General features: G+C 41.8%; 1 protein-coding gene and 1 long non-coding RNA gene across 2 annotated transcripts in view; both read left to right on the top strand.

Moving 5' to 3' along the window:
* Window positions 1-8,667, top strand: part of fermt3b (FERM domain containing kindlin 3b) — a 28,382-nt gene extending 19,715 nt beyond the window's left edge. The window contains exons 13-15 of the mRNA XM_057851237.1: window positions 6,352-6,476; window positions 6,617-6,758; window positions 7,061-8,667. Of these exons, the coding sequence (XP_057707220.1) occupies window positions 6,352-6,476; window positions 6,617-6,758; window positions 7,061-7,240 (447 nt within the window). The 3' untranslated portion in view covers window positions 7,241-8,667. The remainder of the gene's footprint in view (window positions 1-6,351; window positions 6,477-6,616; window positions 6,759-7,060) is intronic.
* On the top strand, window positions 2,093-5,019 carry LOC130924579 (uncharacterized). Its single transcript, XR_009064905.1, has 4 exons — window positions 2,093-2,189; window positions 3,250-3,392; window positions 3,605-3,706; window positions 4,546-5,019. It is a non-coding gene; the product is annotated as an uncharacterized LOC130924579 (long non-coding RNA).
* Window positions 8,668-22,399: the final 13,732 nt, after the last annotated feature.

Genomic DNA, 22,399 nt, shown 5'->3' with positions numbered 1-22,399 from the left:
CATAACACTACCAAATTTTCAGGATGCTCAAATTGTCCCCACCAACTTTTAAGCAACCTTATTTGCATTATATAATGAGTTTGGTTATATAGGTAATTTAGATTGTCTTCTCATGTGTTGAAAGGATAGAATTGACCCTACGATTGTCAAGTGAATAATTTTCATTATGTTTGGAGTTATATTTACACTTATTCAATTGCTGAATGTGCAGGTTTGTATTGATCATGTAGCCAATCATTTAATTAGGTTCATATTCGTGAGGAAACCCTGCAGCACATTTGGATGGCATGATATGAAAAATAGACAAATTAATCTGTAAAATCAGCTGAATCCGCAGTCCATCTGCATGCTTTAATATTGGTTGGATTTCAGTTTTTTTCTAGTAAGCCCTCATCTGGGCTTTAAAATGACTAGTATAAATTAATTTGTGGCCAATTTGCTATTTAATTTCACCTTGTTACAAGTGAACATGAAACCACTCAATGTCCGTCGCACTCACAGCAACATACAGTGGGGCAAATAAGCATTTAGTCAACCACTAATTGTGCAAGTTCTCCCACTTGAAAATATTAGAGAGGCCTGTAATTGTCAACATGGGTAAACCTCAACCATGAGAGACAGAATGTGGGGAAAAAAAACAGAAAATCACATTGTTTGATTTTTAAAGAATTTATTTGCAAATCATGGTGGAAAATAAGTATTTTATCTATACCAAAAGTTCATCTCAATACTTTGTTATGTACCCTTTGTTGGCAATAACGGAGGCCAAACATTTTCTGTAACTCTTCACAAGCTTTTAACACACTGTTGCTGGTATTTTGGCCCATTCCTCCATGCAGATCTCCTCTAGAGTAGAGCAGTGATGTTTTGGGGCTGTCGTTGGGCAACACGGACTTTCCACTCCCTCCTCACTCCGTGGCGTCAAAATAATAACAAGAACGGGGAACAAAAGTCCCTGAACCACACGGGGGGACCTAGTGAATGACCTACAGAGAGCTGGGACCACAGTAACAAAGGCTACTATCAGTAAAACAATGCGCCGCCAGGGACTCAAATCCTGCACTGCCAGATGTGTCCCCCTGCTGAAGAAAGTACACGTCCAGACCCGTCTGCGGTTCGCTAGAGAGCATTTGGATGATCCAGAAGAGGACTGGGAGAATGTGTCAGATGAAACCAAAATAGAACTTTTGGTAGAAACACAGGTTCTCTTGTTTGGAGGAAAAAGACTACTGAATTGCACCATACCCACTGTGAAGCATGGGGGTGGAAACGTCATGCTTTGGGGCTGTTTTTCTGCAAAGGAACCAGGACGACTGATCTCTGTAAAGGAAAGAATGAATGGGGCCATGTATCGAGAGATTTTGAGTGAAAATCTCCTTCCATCAGCAAGGGCATTGAAGATGAGACGTGGCTCGGTCTTTCAGCATGCACTGTAAAAACTGTGATCAGGTTTTGATAATATTTACGAAATAAATAAAAGTAGACTATACATAATAAAAATGACTGTGTGCAGTTTGCAATCAAAGTGAGCAGAATTTACCAATTTTTAATCATTTATTAATAGCATTTTAATTAGTATTTTTTAAATATAAAACCAACTTAAAATCAGTGAGTAGAATTTATTTATTTTTATAAGCAAAGTCAAAACTGCAGAAAATTGATAAATTTTACTCATTGGAAGGTCTTATTTTCCCGCCCAAGGCATTTTTCATCACACAACAGCAAGTCAGCCACCTTTTCACAGATCGTTGGCTTAAAGGTAAGAGCTGTTTAATTGTTCTTAGGTAACGACCCCAGTGTCTGTATCAGTTAAACATTGCTTTGTGTTACTACAAATTGCTAAACGTGCCAACTTTACTGTACTTTCAGTCAAAATTAAGTTCTAGTGTTACTGACTGAAGTCAGTTTGTGTCGTCTTTGATTCAACTAAAGCATTGCAATGATTGAAAAAGTTTGGTTCGACTAAAAGCATTGCAATGATTGAAAAAGTAGTGTGAATTTCACAATTTAATGTGTTTTACCGAGTATAGCGTAATACAGTATTGTTATATAATGGATGTAAAGTACAAACTATTCTTTTTTTATTTAATTTAGCGTCCTGGCTCCTGGCCACAGTCAAGTTAACCTCCCCTCCCCCCACCTTAACAAGCCAGCACACCGACACGGAGGAGCACACTTGTGTCTCAGTGGTGAGTATAATCAATTTAGGAGTTTTATCTGAAGTTACTGCATTTAGTTTTCACAATAGAATTGTATTCGTAAAATTTTTACTCAAGTAGCGTGTTAAATGCAGAATTCTTGTCGCATTTTCACTGGTTCGTCTGTTAATGTGTTTTGAGCACAATGGCTGTTTTGCGAAATGCTAGGTTCTGGGGGGTATATCACAAAGCGAGATTAATGGGTTAGCGAGCTATATGTTGAGTCCAAAGCTAGGAAAACGCCACATGGAAAACGACCAGAATACGTTTTCTTGTATAACTAATATATCCTATAATGTTGGGTTAGCTGATAGTCTACCTCAGGTGAGGAGGATTTCTCAGACTAGCAGGTAAGTTAATGATTTGTACATACTTTTCCACTGCTGTGACATTAATCAATAATAATTATGTCCTGTAATAATGTGACAGCAAAAATGATAATCCTTTTTTTTTTACATTAGTACGTGGCATAGCGTCTGTACCAGTATAAATGTCATTGGGAACACACTGGTGCAGGTAAGACACTAACTATGGATAAATACCTTATAAAATCCCACTTCAATAAAAGGAACCTTTAGGATGTCTGACAAAAATATAAAACCAATTCTAAGGTAATATGCATATCAACAAATGACAAATGATAAATATTAAAAGGCGCACAGTCTCTTACATATAATTGTATATTATAGGGTTGAACGATTTATAAAACAAATATCTAATTGTTATGTTTTCAATTAATTATATTTAATATAATTATATACATATTATATATATATATTTATTTATTTATTTTGCATTATTGTTCTCATTTTCTTTGAAAAACACGACCATAATTTTCGGACTATAAGGCGCACCTGACTGTAAGCCGCAACCCACCAAATTTGACACGAAAATTGCATTTTTTAATTGATAAGCCGAACTGGACTATAAGCTGCAGCGGTCCTCACTCTATTAAGGAATATTTACACCAAAAGATATGAACCGGTAACACTTTATATGAGTATATGATATACTTGAGGATTTAAAACTGGTTTTATGATTTGTCTTTCAGATCCAGGATGAGTTTTATCGAATAACAATGGTTCATCTTGAATCAAAGTTCATGTCCAAGCTGGACGAATTTACGCCTCAACTATTAAAACTCTTCCATACCAAGGGCGGAAGCATGGGGCTGCAGTTGCAGGCTTACTCAAGGTACCCTTCATTGAGCATTATGTTTGCTAATACAGTGTTCTAGGAATATCAACTTTAGAGGAGGTAATGTTATCCTGTGATGAAATAATTGCATGAGAATTTGTTTCATTAGTATTTCCTTATTCAGGTCCCAGAGACGGCATAGGAAGGATCCTTGATAGGGCCTTATTAACAGTAATATAAAACACCTTGTGTTTATTTTTCCATTTCAGACTCCAAGCAACCCAAATATCCACATGAAGAGAGAGATCGTCATTAGATGTTCGATGAAGTTCCTCGGGGAATCGTAAGAGCAACTCTTAAGAGAGTACGATGTAAGTTGAATTACATGTTAAAATAAAAGAAGGTCATCACTCTCATCTCTTTGACTTAATATGTTTTGGGGAAGTCAAATCACAAAATAGCTTTAACTGTATTTCTCCCAGTAGGTCTTGGCAAACTACATCATTGTCCTCTATTAAGTGTTTAAAAGTGTTTATTTTCCATCATGGAACTTTTAAGTGCAAGTGCATAAATAGGAGGTGTTATTTGATTGCACCAATTAGCAGAATTTAAAAGTTTTAAAGTCTTAATAATTGGTGCCTAAGAAGTACCTAAGAAATGCTGGCCAAAGAGCTGCTTTGTGAATACAAATACATTTTTACAGAGACTGAGGCAACTTAATAATAAGTAAATGAGAGCAAAGTTGAACCAATTGCTGTGGAAAATTTATAAATTTTATAGCGTCAGGAATGAATTTACAGTGCCACAAGTTTTGTTACCACTATCAGTATGGTACAATACGGATTAGTATGTTAATAGTTTGGATTGGATTAATCACAACAGTCCCAGGTAAAAAAGATGTAATGGATTGATTTCATTTACATATATTTACTACTGTAACTGCTAAAACCTTGATGGTGTGATTGAATTGTTTTGATTTGTGGTAAACTGATGAGATCATTTAAAATTTACCTGGTGTGAAAAAATGATTTTATGCATATTTTTAAGTGTTATGTAAGATTTGTTTAAAACACTGACATAAATGGAGTGCAATAGGAACAATAGCTATGACAAACTCCAGTTTTTCTTGTCCAAACAGTTGAAGCAATTTGGGAAATAGTGCCTCCCTTGGGTTTATTGTCTGATATGCGCAATGTTCTTGCTATTACAGGATGCTGATGAGGACCGAATACTCCAAGATCTTGCACTTCAAACATTGAAGATCTACATCAAACCGAACCCATCAGAGGCACCAGACATCGGTATTGTGGTGGAGGGCGTCAAAGTGCTGACTGGTCTGGAAAATCTTCCGAGGGCTTGCTCCCTTCTGGTTGGAATTGCTTATGTGTTGAATCTCGCATATCCAAAGGAACTCAAGAACACATTTGAAGTGTTTCAAAAACTTTTCCTTGGCCTCGATGATACAAAGCTCTCCCCAAAAATCAATAGCTTGAAGAACAGGCTACTGGCCTAACAGAAGAGACCTTTGTTGTGAAATTGTTAATAGTTTAACAACAAAGGAAAATTCAACAGATTAACATGTTAATCTGTTGAATTTTCCTTTGTTGTTAATTTACAATGTTGTTCAATTCTTCGTGTTGTTAAAATATGTTCATATGTTGAATTTTTTCTTGGTTGCTTCAATGTTTTCTTGTGAATTATTAAAAGTATGTTAATATGTTAAATTTTCTAGTTTTTCAAATAAATGTTTTATGCTGTCTAATGCATTGAAATCTGTTGATGTTTCTTGATGCCACATTTTACTTAATTTTGGTCAGGATATTGGGTGAATTAGACCCATAAAAATTATGGCAACAAAGTGACACTCAATATTATTGAGTAGAATAAAATCCCGTCATACAAATTAAAATAAAAAATTAGACAATTAGTTTAGGTACAGAAAAATAAAAACAACAGTGTAAATGTGTTGAATTAAGCAACAATGTGCTAGAATATGAGTTGATATAACTTACTTTATTTACTTAATCCAAATAATTTTTATGCATATACTTAGCAAATGTGAATCAATTTCACCCATGTAATTAACAAAGATAACTCAATTTCAACTAGATTATCAATAAATATGAATCCGTTTCCTCCAGATATTCAGTGAATGTAAATTATTTTTGCTCGAGAGTCTTAGTTAACATAAATCAGCTTTCCTTGTGAAATTGAGTAAGATTTACTCAATATTTTTTGGTGATATAACTCATCATGTGTTGTCTATTAGTACATCCAACACATTTCTGCTGTTGCTTTTATTAACATGTATTTAATTTTTTGGGTTTAAATTAAGTTAATGTATTCAATAATTTTTAATCAAAATTATAGCGCTTTAAATCTATTCAATTATATTGAGTGTCACTTTGTTGCCACAATTTTTTTGAGTAACCATGGGTCAAATTTTTTAGAGTGTGACAATGATCCCAAACACACAGCCAGGGCAACAAAGGAGAGGCTTCCTAAGAAGCATTTCAAGGTCCTGGAGTGGCCTAGCTAGTCTTCAGATCTCAACCCCATAGAAAATCTGTGGAGGGAGTTGAAAGTCCGTGTTGCCCAACGACAGCCCCAAAACATGACTGCTCTAGAGGAGAGCATGGAGGAATGGGCCAAAATACCAGCAACAGTGTGTGAAAAGCTTGTAAAGAGTCACAGAAAACATTTGGCCTCCGTTATTGCCAACAAAGGGTACATAACAAAGTATTGAGATGAACTTTTGGCATTGACCAAATACTTATTTTCCAACATGATTCGCAAATAAATTCTTTAAAAATCAAACAATGTGATTTTCTGTTTTTTTTTTTTTTTTTCATATTTCTGTCTCTCATGGTTGAGGTTTACCCATGTTGACAATTACAGGCCTCTCTAATATTTTCAAGTGGGAGAACTTGCACAATTAGTGGTTGACTAAATACTTATTTGCCCCACTGTAAATGCAAATTATTTTAACATTCTTACTGTGTGTCTGACCATGCAGCTGACCCCTCGTATCCTGGATGCCTACCAGAATGTGGTGCAGCTCTCACTGGTTGATGCAGTCTCCCGCTTTCTACAGATCTGGCAGGCCCTGCCCGACTTTGGCCTCTCATATGTAGTCGTCAGGTCCGATGTCACATTTATTTAAAAGATTTATACAAAATAGTTTCACTGTTAAAATAAAGGGAGTGATCTCTTAATACTATACCTTTCCCAAGAAGGGCTTCACATAGCAACATGGAAACATAGTGTTTGTTATCTTATAGATTCAAAGGAAGCCGTAAAGACGAGGTACTAGGCATTGCTCCCAACCGTCTGATCCGTATCGACCTGGGTGTGGGCGACGTGGTGAAGACCTGGCGTTACAACAACATGAAGCAATGGAACGTCAACTGGGACATTCGACAGGTGTGACACTCACATATTGAGCTACAAGGTGGATTTCAGTCTACTTCCCATAGATGACAGATAATGTGTGTGTTAGGCCATCACTAATGCGTCGTTTGAATGTCTAGTTTGGTGTGGAAGAATTCAAACCAATCTAACACAATGAGATGATTAAAGAGGCATTTGTTTTGACTAACAAGCACAATCGTAGAACAAATTAAAGTGTATCTCAAGAAAAAAGCCACTGTGTTAAAGGAGGAAACACGACTAATTGATTCTGTGGGGAAAAAATATTAATCACCGCATTTGAAACCACATCACAGGTTGCCATTGAATTTGAGGGGAACATCAACATCGCCTTCAGCTGCGTGACAGCTGACTGCAAAATTGTTCATGAGTTCATTGGCGGCTACATCTTCATGTCGACGCGCAGTCGCAACAAGAGCGACAAGCTTGACGAGGAGCTCTTCCACAAGCTGACCGGCGGACATGAGGCGCTCTAGAACTCATAGACGTCGAAGGAGTCATACTTTATCTTGTTGGACAGGCATTAATCGATATGCAGAAATCCATGTTTAATAGGCTTTGTACTTGCAGTATGGTAAATATAAAAACGCCAGAGATGTAACATTTGAGTTCTTAATACATTACACACACCTTTAATAAAAAAAAATAAATACTGACTACAGTGTTACAAGCTCAACATTTGAATACATTAAGGAATTCACTGATAGAGCAAAAACAACTGCCAACACCAAATGTTTACCACCAAATTATAATAAAATTGAGCATGTTTTATTTTTACTTGTGTTCACACTGATTTCAATGTATCTCATGCCGATCCAATATGCGGCAATTTGCTGCGCATTCAGGTGCATGGACTTCATAATGATATTGACGGGACACGGGGCACGGGGCTGATTAATAGGGGGCCTATCTCTGCCAAAGCTAACCGAGTGTAAACATAGACAAATAGCTTTTTCTGTTGAAAATTCTCATGAATAAATGTGTAAATCCCTCAATTCCTTATAGATATGGACGTAAAACAGTCTCAATTCTTTGTTAAAACAGCAAAGAACCGGGCTGTTAGCATTTATTTTACGTAAATATGTCGAATGTCCTGCGGCGGCCGTATGAAAACGTAGAGCTTTTTCCGTTAAATTCTTCTGAATAAATGCTTAACTCCCTGAATTCTTTATAGAAATCGGCGTAAAACAGTCTCGATTCTTGGTTAAAAGCAAAAAAAAAAAAAAAACTTGCAGTTAGCATTTATTTTACGTAAATATTGCGAACTATGACGGCAATGCCGTAGCGACTAATTTGTCCCATTGATTTTTTTCACAACGTTTCAAAATGCATGCATGGTACGAAAAATACAATAATTACCTTGACTCCTCGAACAAATTACTCCTGAGACAATCCTTCCTGTTTGTATGTGGTACAACTTTCGTACTTTTTCAACCTAAATCCGGCGTTAGATTGCTGCGTGCATGTTTGAGAATAACTCCTTTTGATGTAGGCAGGCCCGCTACTTGAAGGCGAGGTGCAGTGTATGACCGATGTGACCCGTCAATATCTTTATAAAGTCTATGTATTGTTCGGTATGTTAGGTATGTCGACTCGTAGTATTTAGATAAACTGAATTGAAGGCAATTGGTGCTGAAGTTTATTTAGCATAAACAAATCAAAAGGACCTTTGATTAAAATGTGCAATAGTCAAATAGTTGATCCATTTCAATAAGAAAATGTCCAAACTTGGGCAGCATAATGGTTTTGAGTTGGCTCCAGTCTTATTTTAAGAAGTTTACATGTTCTACCTGTGCTTGCATTGCTTTTCTGCGGGTAACCAAGCTTCCTCTCACTTTCCCAAAACCTGTATACATGACTTGAGGTGAAGGATAACCAACGCCTTGATGCCTTTTGTCACGAATCGGTGATTTTCCAGAGCAGCCCCAATGCTTTTTTACCAGACATCTGTTGTCGCTACTTTGCATCATAAATATAATAATATGCATTTCATTTTTTATTGTGATTTATTTGTATCATTTTATTATGCATTTTAGGTAACTTGCTTTTGCATCTACTTGAAAACAAAAAAGATTTTTATAGTGTAAGTTTTTTTTTTAAACAACATGACTCTTAGTTTAAAGTAGGCAAAAACACCAGTTTCCTCAGATAGAAACAACTTGAGTTCAGGACAGTTTTTGACCATTTGTTTACTCACTTTGCCAGTCTGATGTGCCAATTCGTAAGTGGGTGACATAAACAGGTACTGATAGAAGGAAAAGGGAGAAAATTAATTTAGGAGGCTCATTCATAAGTCCACACAAATGTTGAGACTTAAGACTGATTTATACTTCTGCGTACCAGTGACGGCGGATGTACGTCATCAACGTGGACCCGATTGGTAGGGACGATATTACAGCATAATCTGCATGTCCACTTTTTCCTGGGGCTGAAACATTTATAAACCCAAACAGATTGGGTGAACAGGGGTCAGGGCTGCATTCCTCACGAATAGAAAACTAATTATTTGATAAATGATCAATGCAAAATAAATCTGTATTTATTTATACTAAATTTCGTGTGCATTGGTTCAGGTAATACACGGTTCGATTCAAACCTTTGTTTTCAAAATGTACTAAATAAACATTTTGAAAAATTTCAGAATAAATGTCTGGATTTTATTAGCAAATGTTATATTTGAACATAGATTATATTAACATAAACAATAAATACACATTTGTTAATAATCTAACTAATCTAATATAATACAATATATATTAAGCTAACTATCCAGGAATGCAAAAAATAAACATTTGTCTTAAGACCACTCAACATTATCTTTGCAAATAAATAAAAGTCCTTGTATTTAAAAAAAAAAAAAAAAAGTCTTAAGGTAAAACACTAGTGCTTTTGCCCACAAGCACAGCTAAACTTTATACCTCGACTATGATTACTTGCATAGGCTGCAGATAAAAATATTTTTAAATAAATAATGTAGAAAATAAATACAGTAAAAAAAAATGTAAATATGCAAGTCATCAGCCAATCAAACATGCGTTTTGAGTAAAGAAAATGGACCAGCACATTCTGCAAGTGAAAATTGGTAAATGTAAGTCTGAACATGATTAAAAATAATTAATAATGGTAGGGTCAATTCTATCCCTACAACAAAAAGGAATCCATCCATCCATCCATCCATCCATCCATCCATCCATCATCTTCCGCTTGCTCCGGGGTCGGGTCACGGGGGCAGCAGCTTTAACAGGGAAGCCCAGACTTCCTTCTCCTCAGCCACTTCAACCAGTTCTTCCGGCGGGATCCCAAGGCGTTCCCAGGCCAGCCGAGAGACATAGTCTCTCCAGCGTGTCCTGAGTCGTCCCCGGGGCTTCCCGCCGGTGGAACATGCCCGGAACACCTCTCCGGGGAGGTGTCCAGGAGGCATCCGAACCAGATGCCCGAGCCACCTCAGCTGGCTCCTCTCAACGCGCAGGAGTAGCGGCTCAATGCCGAGTCCCTCCCGGATGACCGAGCTTCTCACCCTATCTCTATACACACCCTGTGAAGGAAACTCATTTCAGCCGCTTGTATCCGGGATCTTGTTCTTTCACTGATAGAGCACAAACAACTGCCAACACCAAATGTTTACCACCTAATTCTGATAAAATTGAGCATGTTTTATTTTTACTTGTGGTCACACTGATTTCAATGTATCTCATGTGCATAGACTTCATAGTATTGACGGGACATAAGGCGCGGGGCCGATTAATAGGGGGCCTATCTCCGTCAAGGATGACTGAGTGGAAACACAAAGAGCTTTTTACGTTGAAAATTCTTGTGAATAAATGCGTAAATCCCTCAATTCTTTATAGATATGGACGTAAAACAGTCTCGATTTTTTGTTAAAAGAGCAAAGGACCGGGCAGTTAGCATTTCTTTTATGTAAATACGTCGAATGTGCTGCGGCCGCCTTACGAAAACAAAGAGCTTTTACCATTGAAAATTATTGTGAATAAATGCTTAAATCCCTGAATTCTTTATAGATATGGACATAAAATAGTCTCGATTCTTTGTTAAAAGCAAAAAGAAAAAAACGTGCAGTTAGTATTTACTTAACGTAAATATTGCGAACTATCACACCAATGCCGTAGCGGCTAATTTCTCCCATTGATTTTTTTCACATTTCAAAATGCATGCATGGTACAAAAAACATAATAATTACCTTGAATCCTCGAAAAAAAATCACTCCTGAGACAATCCTTCCTGTTTGTATGTGGTACAGCTTTCATACTTTTTCAACCTAAATCCGGCGTTAGATCGCTGTGTGCGTGTTTGAGAATAACTCCTCTTGATGTGGGCAGGTCCCCTACTTGAAGGCGAGGCGCAGTGTATGACGGATGTGACCCATGTACCATGTTTTAGTAAGTTACTTGCAGAATTTAATATTGAAAGCAATCTTGTGAGCTGGATAATGGACTTAACAAACAGAACACAAAGAGTTAGAGTAAACGGTTGTCTCTCTGAAAGATGTGTCTCTTGTACTAGCTCCCCTCAGGGTTGTGTACTCACACCCTTACTATTCATCCTTTACACTAATGATTGCAGGAGTCGGTATAGAAATGGGCACATCCTGAAATCTGCTGATGATACAGTCATTATCAGTTTACTGCAGAAACGAATCCTAGCATGGGCCTGTAGTTAGTTGGTGTGACAGATCTTTTCTCCAACTCAACACCTCAAAAACTAAGGATATGTGTATAGATTTTAGGAAAAAACCTGCTCCTCCTCAACCCACTCGTATAAAAGGTAGCAGAATAGAGGTGGTAGAGCAGTATAAATACTTGGGCACAGTGATAGACAATAAACTCAAATTCAAGGCAAATATAGAGACCTTCTGCAAAAAGGGTAAAAAACGACTACTTCCTAAGAAAGCTGAACTCTTTTAATGTTGATAAGGTTATCTTGTCTTTGTTTTATAAATCTTTTATTGAATCTGTTCTTGCTTTTATTGCCTGGTATGAGAAAATGACATCAACCACATTGTTAAGGTGGCTAGTAAGATAATAGGTTGTCCACAGGTCTCCTTAACTGATATTTATGAGAGGCAGGTTATGAGGAAGGCAAATGACATACTTGACTGTGCAGATCTGTCACACTTGGACGGAATGGAGCGGACTCACGTGCAGAATTCAGTCTTTTAATGAACACAAATAATCAGAAGCAGTAACAAACTGAGGGCGCTCCAGAAGGAGGAAATAACAGGCTATGAAATTAAATGGTACAAACGGGAAACAAGAGAGCCAGGCAAAAAACGCACTGGAGTAGAATAAAGGACTTTGCATTAAGCATAAAAAACAAACTGTAGAATACTATGAATAAACTCACAACGTAGAATGTCTTTGACTATGAATCTGAGCTGTAGTGAAGACGAAGGACGAAGACACTTTGGCACGAGACTAGGGAGTGACAAACAATTTAAGCACATGATGAATAGGACACAGGTGGGAACAATTGGTAATCATAATCAGAGACAGGTGAGACAGCAGGAAGGTTGAGTGGTGGAAACAGGAGGGTGAGGCTTCAAAATAAAGCAGGAAGAGAATATACCAAGACGTGACAACCCTCACCCAGGTGTGACACAACCCTCCCCTCTAGGACCGGATCCCAGACGGGCCAGGCAGCTCTGGATGGGCCCTGTGGAAGTCTCTGATGAGGCTAGGGCAAAGAATAAAGCGGGAGGGGACCCACTGTCTCTCTTCGGGGCCGTATCCCTCCCAATCAACGAGATATTTGACGTCCCCTGCCCCTGGACCGGACCGCCAACAGCCGCTTGACCTTGTAGGCGGGGCCACCGTCAATCTCCAGCGGGGGTGGCGGGGATGGAGTCAGCAGCACGGCGCTCTCCACCACGGGTTTCACTTTGCTCACGTGGAACGTGGGGTGGATCCGAAGGGTGCGGGGAAGGCGTAGTCGAACAGCTGCCGGTCCGACCACTTTGGAGATGGGGAATGGACCAACAAAGCGGGGTGCCAGCTTCTTGGACGAAGCTCGAAGGGGGAGGTCCTGAGCGCTGAGCCAAACCCGCTGCCCCGGCTGGTATGAAGGTGCCGGGCGTCGTCGACGGTCTGCCATTCTCTTCATTCGGTCCCCCTGACGAGCAAGGACCAGACGAGCAGCCTCCCAGATGCGCCGGCATCTGCGGACTAAGGCGTGGGCGGAGGGGACCGAAACCTCTGGCTCCTGGGCGGCGAAAACTGGAGGGTCGTAGCCAAACACGCATTTGAACGGCGACATACCCGTAGCTGGGGTGGGCAGCGTATTATGGGCGAACTCGACCCAGACCAGGTGGTTGCTCCATGTCGATTGGTTCTGGGACACTAGGCACCGGAGGCCGGTCTCCAACTGCTGGTTCAGGCGCTCGGTCTGGCCGTTGGATTCCGGATGATAACCAGAGGTGAGGCTTGGCTCCGATCAGTTTGCAAAAGGCCCCCCAGAACCGGGACACGAACTGGGGCCCCCGGTCAGAAACGATGTCTTTGGGAAACCCATGAATCCGAAACACCTGCCGCATCATGATCTCAGCAGTATCTTTGGCGGAGGGCAGGGCTGGTAGAGCGATAAAGCGGGCCATCTTTGAGAATCTGTCGACCACTGTGAGGATAGTGTTGTTGCCTTTTGAGACTGGGAGTCCTGTGACAAAGTCCATGGAGATCTCTGCCCAAGGCCTGGAGGGGATGGGCAGCGGCTGTAGCAGTCCCATGCGTGGGCGGTTCGAACTCTTGTTTTGGGCGCAGACCGAGCATGCCTTAATGTACTCCCGGACCTCCGGCTCCATGCCCGGCCACCAGAACCTCCGGCAGATGGCGTGCATGGTCCGCCGAACTCCCGGATGGCAGGAAAGCGGCGAGGAGTGAGCCCATTGACACACCCGGGGGCGTAAGTCTGTCGGGACAAACAAATGGTTTTCTGGACACCCCCGCGGTGAAGGGGCCCCCCCATTAGCCAGCTTAACCTCCTTTTCTATTTGCCAAGTCACCGCCCCCACCACACAGTTCAGTGGTAGGATGCATTCAGGCTCCTTGGCCACAGGCTCACGGTCGTGGAGACGAGAGAGCGCATCCGCCTTCTTATTTTGGGACCCCGGCCTGTAAGAGATGGAAAACGAAAAGCGATTAAAAAAGAGCGCCCACCTGGCCTGACGAGCATTTAGTCTCTTAGCAGTCCTAAGGTATTCCAGGTTCTTGTGGTCTGTCCAGACCAGGAACGGGTGCTCCGCACCCTCCAACCAGTGACGCCACTCCTCTAAAGCGGTCTTCACCGCCAATAACTCTCGGTCTCCCACGTCACAGTTCCGCTCAGCTTTGGAGAGTTTGCGAGAAAGAAAGGCACAGGGATGAGTCTTTCCGTCCTGTTCAGAACGCTGTGAGAGGATGGCCCCAACCCCTTCATTCGAAGCGTCAACCTCCACCACGAACTGGCGGAGGGGATCAGGCATGTTCAGTATAGGTGCTGTGGTGAAACGGGTCTTGAGGGTCTGGAAGGCGGCCTCTGTCTCAGGGGTCCACAAGAACCGCACCTGTGGAGAAGTGAGAGCATGGAGGGGAGCCGCTATCGCGCCGAAGCCTCGGATAAACCGCCTATAGAAGTTAGCAAATCCCAGGAATTGCTGGACCTTCTTGCGGCTATCGGGGGTTGGCCAGTTAACCACAGCGCTGATTTTAGCCGGATCCATCTGAACCCTTCCATGGGCTACGATAAAGCCCAGGAAGGAGATGGTGTCGGCGTGGAATTGGCTTTTCTCTGCCTTAACATAGAGCCGGTTGGCCAAGAGTCTTTCTAGTACTGTGGCTACATGCTGCTGGTGGGTGGCTAGGTCAGGTGAATAGATCAGAATATCATCTAAATAAACAAATACAAAGCGGTCTAAAAATTCACGTAGAACGTCATTAATCAATGTCTGAAAGAAGGCAGGGGCATTAGTAAGACCAAACGGCATCACAAGGTATTCATAATGGCCATCTGGAGTGTTAAAAGCCGTCTTCCACTCGTCCCCCTCCCGTATCCTAACTAGGTGGTAAGCATTCCTTAAGTCAAGCTTTGTGAACACCTTAGCTTGTTGCAACTGATCAAAAACTGATGACATTAACGGGAGTGGATAACGGTTCTTAATCGTGATATCGTTCAGCTGGCGATAGTCAATACATGGACGCAGGCCACCGTCCTTCTTCCCCACGAAGAAAAAACCTGCCCCAGCAGCAGAGGAAGAAGGGCGGATTAAACCCGCCTTTAACGAGGACTGGATATAATCTTTCATGGCTTGTCTCTCGGGACCAGAGATCGGGTAGAGCCGTCCCCTGGGAATAGTGGACCCAGGGATGAGGTTGATGGCACAATCATAAGGTCTGTGAGGGGGTAATGACATGGCACTGGTCTTGCAGAAGACCTGTCTTAGGTGGTGGTAACAAGCGGGGACTGTGCTCAAGTCGATCTCCAGTCCTGAGGAGGTAGAAAAAGACATGTTATTACCATTAACCTTCCTAGCCACCGTACTACACCCCCCCACACAGTTCCTTGGACAGTCACTACCCCAGCCCACAATTGTCCCAGTTTTCCAATCAATTTGCGGGCCGTGTTTGCACAACCAAGAGAACCCCAGCACCACCGTCTGAGTTGATGTTGAGAACAGGTGGAAGCTCATAGTCTCTGTGTGTCCTTGTACCCCAACCCCCACTGGTTCGGTAGTGTGGGTTATCGTAAACAACTTGGTGCCATCAAGGGACCTGGCCACCAAAGGTCGCTCAAGAGGAAGCGCCTGCAGTCCCAACAGTCTACACACCCCCCAAGGCATCAGGCTTTCATCCGCCCCAGAGTCTATGAGGGCCCGGAATGTGTGGGTCCTGGCCCCGTGCGTTACCTGGATATCTGTTGTTGATCGGGGTGTACTCTCCGGAGTACGTCGTGTTCCACCTGGTTGGTCGGGGCGAGAGGGACAAGCAGCTACAAGGTGTCTTGAGGCCCCGCAGTAGAAGCACCTTCTCTCCAGTTGACGGCGTTTGCGCTCCTCTTTGGAGAGAGCAGTTGGCCCTAGCTGCACGGGCTCGACATCTACTGGTTGCGGTGTGGTATGATGCAGAGAAGGGTGACGCATCTCAGGACGCTCAGATGTCCGGGGAGGGGACCTCTTGAAGTGGTTTGGTCCGACCCTCTGGAGCTCCTGCAGTCGATGGTCTGTCCGAATGGCTAAAGCAATGAGGTAGTCAAGGTCGTCCGGTAGATCCAGGGGAATGAGTTGCTCCTGGATAGGAACGGAAAGCCCCTTCAGAAAGGTGTCGTAGAGCGCCATGTGCCCCCAGCTACTTCCTGCGGCCAGAGTGCGGAACTGGATGGCATAGTCATTGACGGAGCGGCTGCCTTGCAGCAGGTTTCCCAGTTCTCGTGCTTGAGCCCGTTCGGTGCAGACAGGGTCGAACGTCCTAATTAGGGCTTCTCTGAAAGCAGTGAGTGAGTAACAAATTGGAGAGTCACGCTCCCACTCAGCCATCGCCCATGCCCGGGCTCGGTCAGTCATATGAGTGACCATATACGCGATTTTAGCTCTGTCTGAGCTGAACCCGCCTGGAGAATAGTCAAAACGTAGCGTACAATCAGTAATGAATGTTTTACTGGTACCAGCCTCTCCAGAGAAACGCTCCGGTGGCGCCAACCGAGGACCTCCCCCGGAGTGAGTGGAAAAAGCTGGCGAGGGAACAGCAGCTGCCGCAGGAGGCGAAGTGACGGGCTGAAGCCTACCCACCAGGTCGGTCAGTTGAGCAGTGAGCTGGATCAACTGGGTGGCCATGGCCGTCTGGAACTGCTCCTGACGGTTGAGTCTGTTGTCGTGGCCCTGGAGCGAAGCGCAAAGCTTGGCAAATTCCGCTGAGTCCATTATGGCCAAAGTGTAATGTCGCACTTGGACGGAATGGAGCGGACTCAAGTGCAGAATTCAGTCTTTTAATGAACACAAATAATCAGAAGCAGTAACAAACTGAGGGCGCTCCAGAAGGAGGAAATAACAGGCTATGAAATTAAATGGTACAAACGGGAAACAAGAGAGCCAGGCAAAAAACGCACTGGAGTAGAATACTATAACAAAGGACTTTGCATTAAGCATAAAAAACAAACTGTAGAATACTATGAATAAACTCACAACGTAGAATGTCTTTGATTATGAATCTGGGCTTAAGTGAAGACGAAGGACGAAGACACTTTGGCACGAGACTAGGGAGTGACAAACAATTTAAGCACATGATGAATAGGACACAGGTGGGAACAATTGGTAATCATAATCAGAGACAGGTGAGACAGCAGGAAGGTTGAGTGGTGGAAACAGGAGGGTGAGGCTTCAAAATAAAGCAGAAAGAGAATATACCAAGACGTGACAACCCTCACCCAGGTGTGACAAGATCACCCACTTCATTGTTCATTTGTGGTTCTCCCTTCAGGCAGGAGATTCAGAGTCCCTTCTTTTAAGTCCAACAGGACAAAGAACTCCTTTTTACCAAGTGCTTTAGGCTGCTAAATTTGCACAATTCTTGCACCGAGAGGCGAAGCTGTTCATAGCATTTTTTAAATTGTGGTCTTTGTTATTTTAAGTGTATGTGTTATCCGTTGTTGTGTATCTGTGTGCTCACCTGCTGTAAGATAAGTTTCCGCCTTAGGGGACAATAAACTTGAACTTGGCCATTTTGGAAAACAACAAACGTAAAACGAGCTCAATTCCTATATATGTGATTAACAAAAAACGAGAAATGAATTGTGTCCCGTTTCTCGATTAAACACTGGAAATTCAATAACGGAAAATGAGCCTTGATCCTTTTTCCTAATATCAGTTTATTTAACTGAAGTGGAAAAACAAAATACGCCTAATATTTGTTTTCCACCAAGTTAACTTTTGGAATGAGCCATGACCTGGAAAACGATGTTCTTTTGTTTCTTTTTAATATTATGTGTTTGCAGCAGGATCTTGTCTGTTTATAATAATAAGAAGAATGTCTGCCGGGCCGTGGCTCATATTAAAAGCGAACTTGGTGGAATACAAATATTGGGAGTATTTTATTTTTTTCAATAAACTATTGGAAAAATGGATCAAGGCTCGCTTTCCGTTCTTGAATTACCAATTTTTAGTCAGGAAAAGAGAGAAGATTAATTTTAAAGGTACACGGACCCAAAAATCGGTCTGTTGTGGTTGTGAACCAACAGAATGACTAATAAAGCTTTCCCTCCTGCATTGAAAAGATGTAGTTTCCATCTAGTTTATTGACGGCCGAAGATGAGTCTTCCATATTCATCTGCACCATTGTCCTCCCAGTCTTCCACACCGGACCTGCTAGCTCCTTCTGCATCCCCTGCTCATCCTGCACCCCAAGCACCCCTTGCTCCTCCGTCTATTCCTCTCAAGTCTTCCCCGTCTCGCCCAAAAAGGAAGCGGGATCAAACAGACAACTGGCTAATGAGGCATATGGCATAGCTGGAGGAACAGAGACTGGAGTAGACACGGAATGGATGAGTGCTCCAGGTTTGGGCAAACTGTGGCAGACCTTCTACGGCGAGGGCCAGGGGACCGGAGGCCTGATGTAATGCCCAGGGTTTACAGTCTGATTCATGAAAGCAAAGAGAAGCCAAGCTTTGGACTTTCAGTTGGTATTTTTGGTTGGGAGCATTTTACCATTTATTTTGTACGTATGTTTACTGTGACCTATTTACTTTTACACTTCAAGTATATGAAGAATAAAGCACAGGTTTGGTGTCAAAAGAGCTGTTCTGGTGTTTAATTTTCAACAACAGAGAGTTTACACACTTGATACATCATCACTGATTGAGAGTGCCTCGGCACGCCATTTCATTTTGTCATGGCAGAGCTCCTTTAGGGGACTGAAGTGCAGGTGACTGAGGTGACTGACGAAGTCTTGACCTTAGAACTTGCAGAAGAAGCTGGCCGGAGGAGCTAAGAGCTCTGCCAGGGTTACGGAAAGTTAAAATCTCAGACAAGTAGGAGGGAGGCCGGCTGTTAATAGAATTGAAAAGAAAAATAGTAAAAATTTAAAATCACTTGTAAAATGAACAGGAAGCTAATGGAGTGACGATAGCATGGTGGTAATATGTTCTGGATGTACCGGTAAAAAAATCTAGCTGCAGATGCGAAATAGAGTACTTGGAAAGACCAAAATAAAGTGCATGGCAGTGCTCCTCTCCTTGAGCTAATAAAAGCACAAATTGCTTTTTCAAGGTCATGGCAGCCAAGAAAAGGCTTCACTTCGGCCAAGAGCCGAAGCTGGAAAAAAACAACAGAACTAAGCTTTGATCATGACGGCAACAGTCAACCAATGATCCAATATACCTAAAGCTACAGCTAGCTTACGAACAAATATATGGGAAATAAACCAAAGTAAAAACTCATAAGCACAAAAAGTTATACGAAACTAAAAGCTCTTGAAGACGAAAAATCACACAAAACTGTTTACTGGCCCGACTTGGTGGTCACCAATGGCGGCCAGAGTGCTTGTTGTCAGCAACCGGCAGCGAGCGCCTGACTCTGTTGTCATATATGGCGACGGGAGTGCTCGCCAACACCGACAGGCGTCCGGCGGCGAGCAAGCGTCTGACTTGGTGGTCACCCACGGTCACTCACATAATGCAAGCCACCTTATTAAAAGTGTACATGACACACAAAAAAGCATGTTTATTTCATATTACATGCAGTATTTTATGTTTCTGAATGAAATAGACCGCTTGACTGTGTGCGGATGCAGTCGATATGTTTATTCAACATTTTGAATCCTTTGCCATGAAAATGAGTGACATCCTTCCAGAGTCCCAAATTGAGGAAGAAGCTGGATGTGACGTCGATTTCAAAAGATCCTGTTCACCATGAAGAATGGGCAAAACAAGTCCGACAAAAGAGGGGCAACTGAACAGACGAGGAGAGGGACAGGCAACAGAAGTGAGTAAGCTATGTGTTTTGTATTATGTCAAATACTGGGATTATGTCACACATTTTAAACAGTGGGGTGATCAATCGTTTGTGGTTGTTGCCCCCATGTACTGGAGAAGCCTGCCCCCTGACATCTGCACCATCACTAATCTAAGCCTTTTCCAAATCTAGGTTAAAGACCCACTTTTTTAGACTAGCTTTTTGTCCCGGTTTTCAGGGTTTTAATGTGTTCAGATTTTATGTTTTATTTGTTGTAATGACTTTTAGAGCAATGCATTGTTTTTTTCTCCTCAATTTATATAGTATTTTATAGTACTTTCCTGTTGTTTATTTATCATATACTACACTGCTGGCCAAAAGTATTGGCAACACTGCAATTCTATCAGATAATGCTCAATTTCTCCAAGAAAATGATTGTAATTACACAAATGCTTTGGAAGTAATATCTTCATATATTTTGCTTGCAATGACAAAACACAGAAGAGAATGGGGGGAAAAAATCATTATCATTCTATACAAAATTCCAAAAATGGGCCGGACAAAAGTATTGGCATCCTTTGAAAAATCATGTGATGTTTCTCTAATTTGTGTAATTAACAGTAACTTTTACTTACCTGTGGCACATAACAGGTGGTGGCAATAACTAAATCACACTTGCAGTCAGTTAAAATGGATTAAAGTTGACTAAACCTCTGTCCTATGTCCTTTTGTGTACCACATTGAGCATGGAGAAAATAAAGAAGACCAAAGAACTGTTTGAGGACTTGAGAAGCAAAATTGGGAGGAAGCATCGGCAATCTCAAGGCTACAAGTCCATCTCCAAAGACTGAATGTTCCTGTGTCTACCGTGCACAGTGTCATCAATAAGTGTAAAGCCCATGGCACTCTGGCTAACCTTCCTAGATGTGGACGGAGAAGAAAAATTGATGAAAGATTTCAACGAAAGATTGTGCGGATGGTGGATAAAGAACCACGATTAACAACAAGTTCAAGCTTTCCTGCAGTGTCAGTGTCAACTCGAACTATCCATCGGCGTCTGAATGAAAAGGGACTATGGTAAAATACCCAGGAAGACCCAACTTCTGACCCAGAAACATAAAAAAGCCAGGCTGCAGTTTGCCAAAACTTACCTGAGAAAGTCAAAAACGTTTTGGAAGAATGTTCTCTGGTCAGATGAGACAAAAGTAGAGCTTTTTGGGAAAAGGCATCAACATAGAGTTTACAGGGAAAAAAACGAGGCCTTCAAAGAAAAGAACACGGGCCACACAGTCAAACATGGCGGAGGTTCCCTGATGTTTTGGGGTTGCTTTGCTCCCTCTGGCACTGGACTGCTTGACCGTGTGCATAGCATTATGAAGTCTGAAGACTACCAACAAATTTTGCAGCATAATGTAAGGCCATGTGTGAGAAGGCTGGGTCTCCCTGAGAGGTAATGGGTCTTCCAGCAGGACAATGACCCAAAACACACTTCAAAAAGCACTAGAAAATGGTTTGAGAGAAAGCACTGGAGACTCCCAAAGTGGCCAGCAATGAGTCCTGACCTGAATACCATAGAACACCTGTGGAAAGATCTGAAAATGGCAGTTTGGAGAATGAACCCTTCAAATCTCAGAGAGCTGGAGCAATTGGCCAAAGAAGAATGGTCTAAAATTCCAGCAGAGCATTATAAGTAACTCACTGATGGATACTGGAAGCGGTTGTTCGCAGTTATTTTGTTGAAAGGTTGTGCTGCCAAGTATTAGGCTGAGGTTACCAATACTTTTTTCAGGTCTATTTTTGGAGTTTTGTGTAAAATGATAATGATTTTGTTTGGGCCTCCGCCCCTCCTTCCTGAGCACTGCATCAGGTTAGGGGAGTTTGCCTGGTTACAGGTCGAACGTCAGACGGGTGGAGCAGCCAGCTGTGAGAAATCATCAGCCAGCTTAAAACCCCAGCGGACGCACCACCACGTCGCCCGATCAACTTGTCTGGTTTCCTCGTCAATTGTTCTCGCACTCCTACTATAGGCTATACCTTGATTTTGACACCCGGTTGACAACATTTTTTCTAGCCTCCAGGACTTGATCAGCGGGCCCCACCTTGGATACCTCTGCTTACCAGTGGGCCGCCAACCCACACAGCAAAAAGCCTGGTGTTGAATTGATTCTCACAGAGTCAATTTCAACTCCTTTTCAGACTTTATATAGGTCCACACTTTCTAGAGTCAAATTAACACTTTGGAAATAGTTCAATATCAACACCACACCAAGAGTTCCTTCTTCAACTCTTTACCAGAGTTGACGTTATTAGGCAAATAACACTGCTCTGGGTTAAATGTTTACTCCTTACCAGAGTTAGAATAAATAACACTGTGCTCTGAGTTAAATATTTTACTCTTTCACAGAGTTGAATACCTAATCATTTTACTCCTTACCAGAGTTAAATACAATTGATTTACTCTTTACGAGAGTTAAATAATTAAATGTTTTTTTTACTCCTTCTGAGAGTTGAATAATTAAAAGGTTTTACTCTTTACCACAGTTAAAAATAGGGATTAGACAAATGACAGTTTCACATAGAAAACATTTATTAAAACAAATAAAATATTAAAATAAATTAAACATTTCGTTTGGCCATGTTCTCCCCAGTCCAGTCAGTCTTTCATTACAGCAGTATAAAATCAACTATAATATATAGATGTTCATCTGAG

The sequence above is a fragment of the Corythoichthys intestinalis genome, chromosome 11 (assembly GCF_030265065.1).
Source record: "Corythoichthys intestinalis isolate RoL2023-P3 chromosome 11, ASM3026506v1, whole genome shotgun sequence".
NCBI lineage: Eukaryota > Metazoa > Chordata > Actinopteri > Syngnathiformes > Syngnathidae > Corythoichthys > Corythoichthys intestinalis.
Note: the sequence above shows the minus strand (reverse complement) of the source record. Positions and strands in the feature narration are given on the sequence as shown.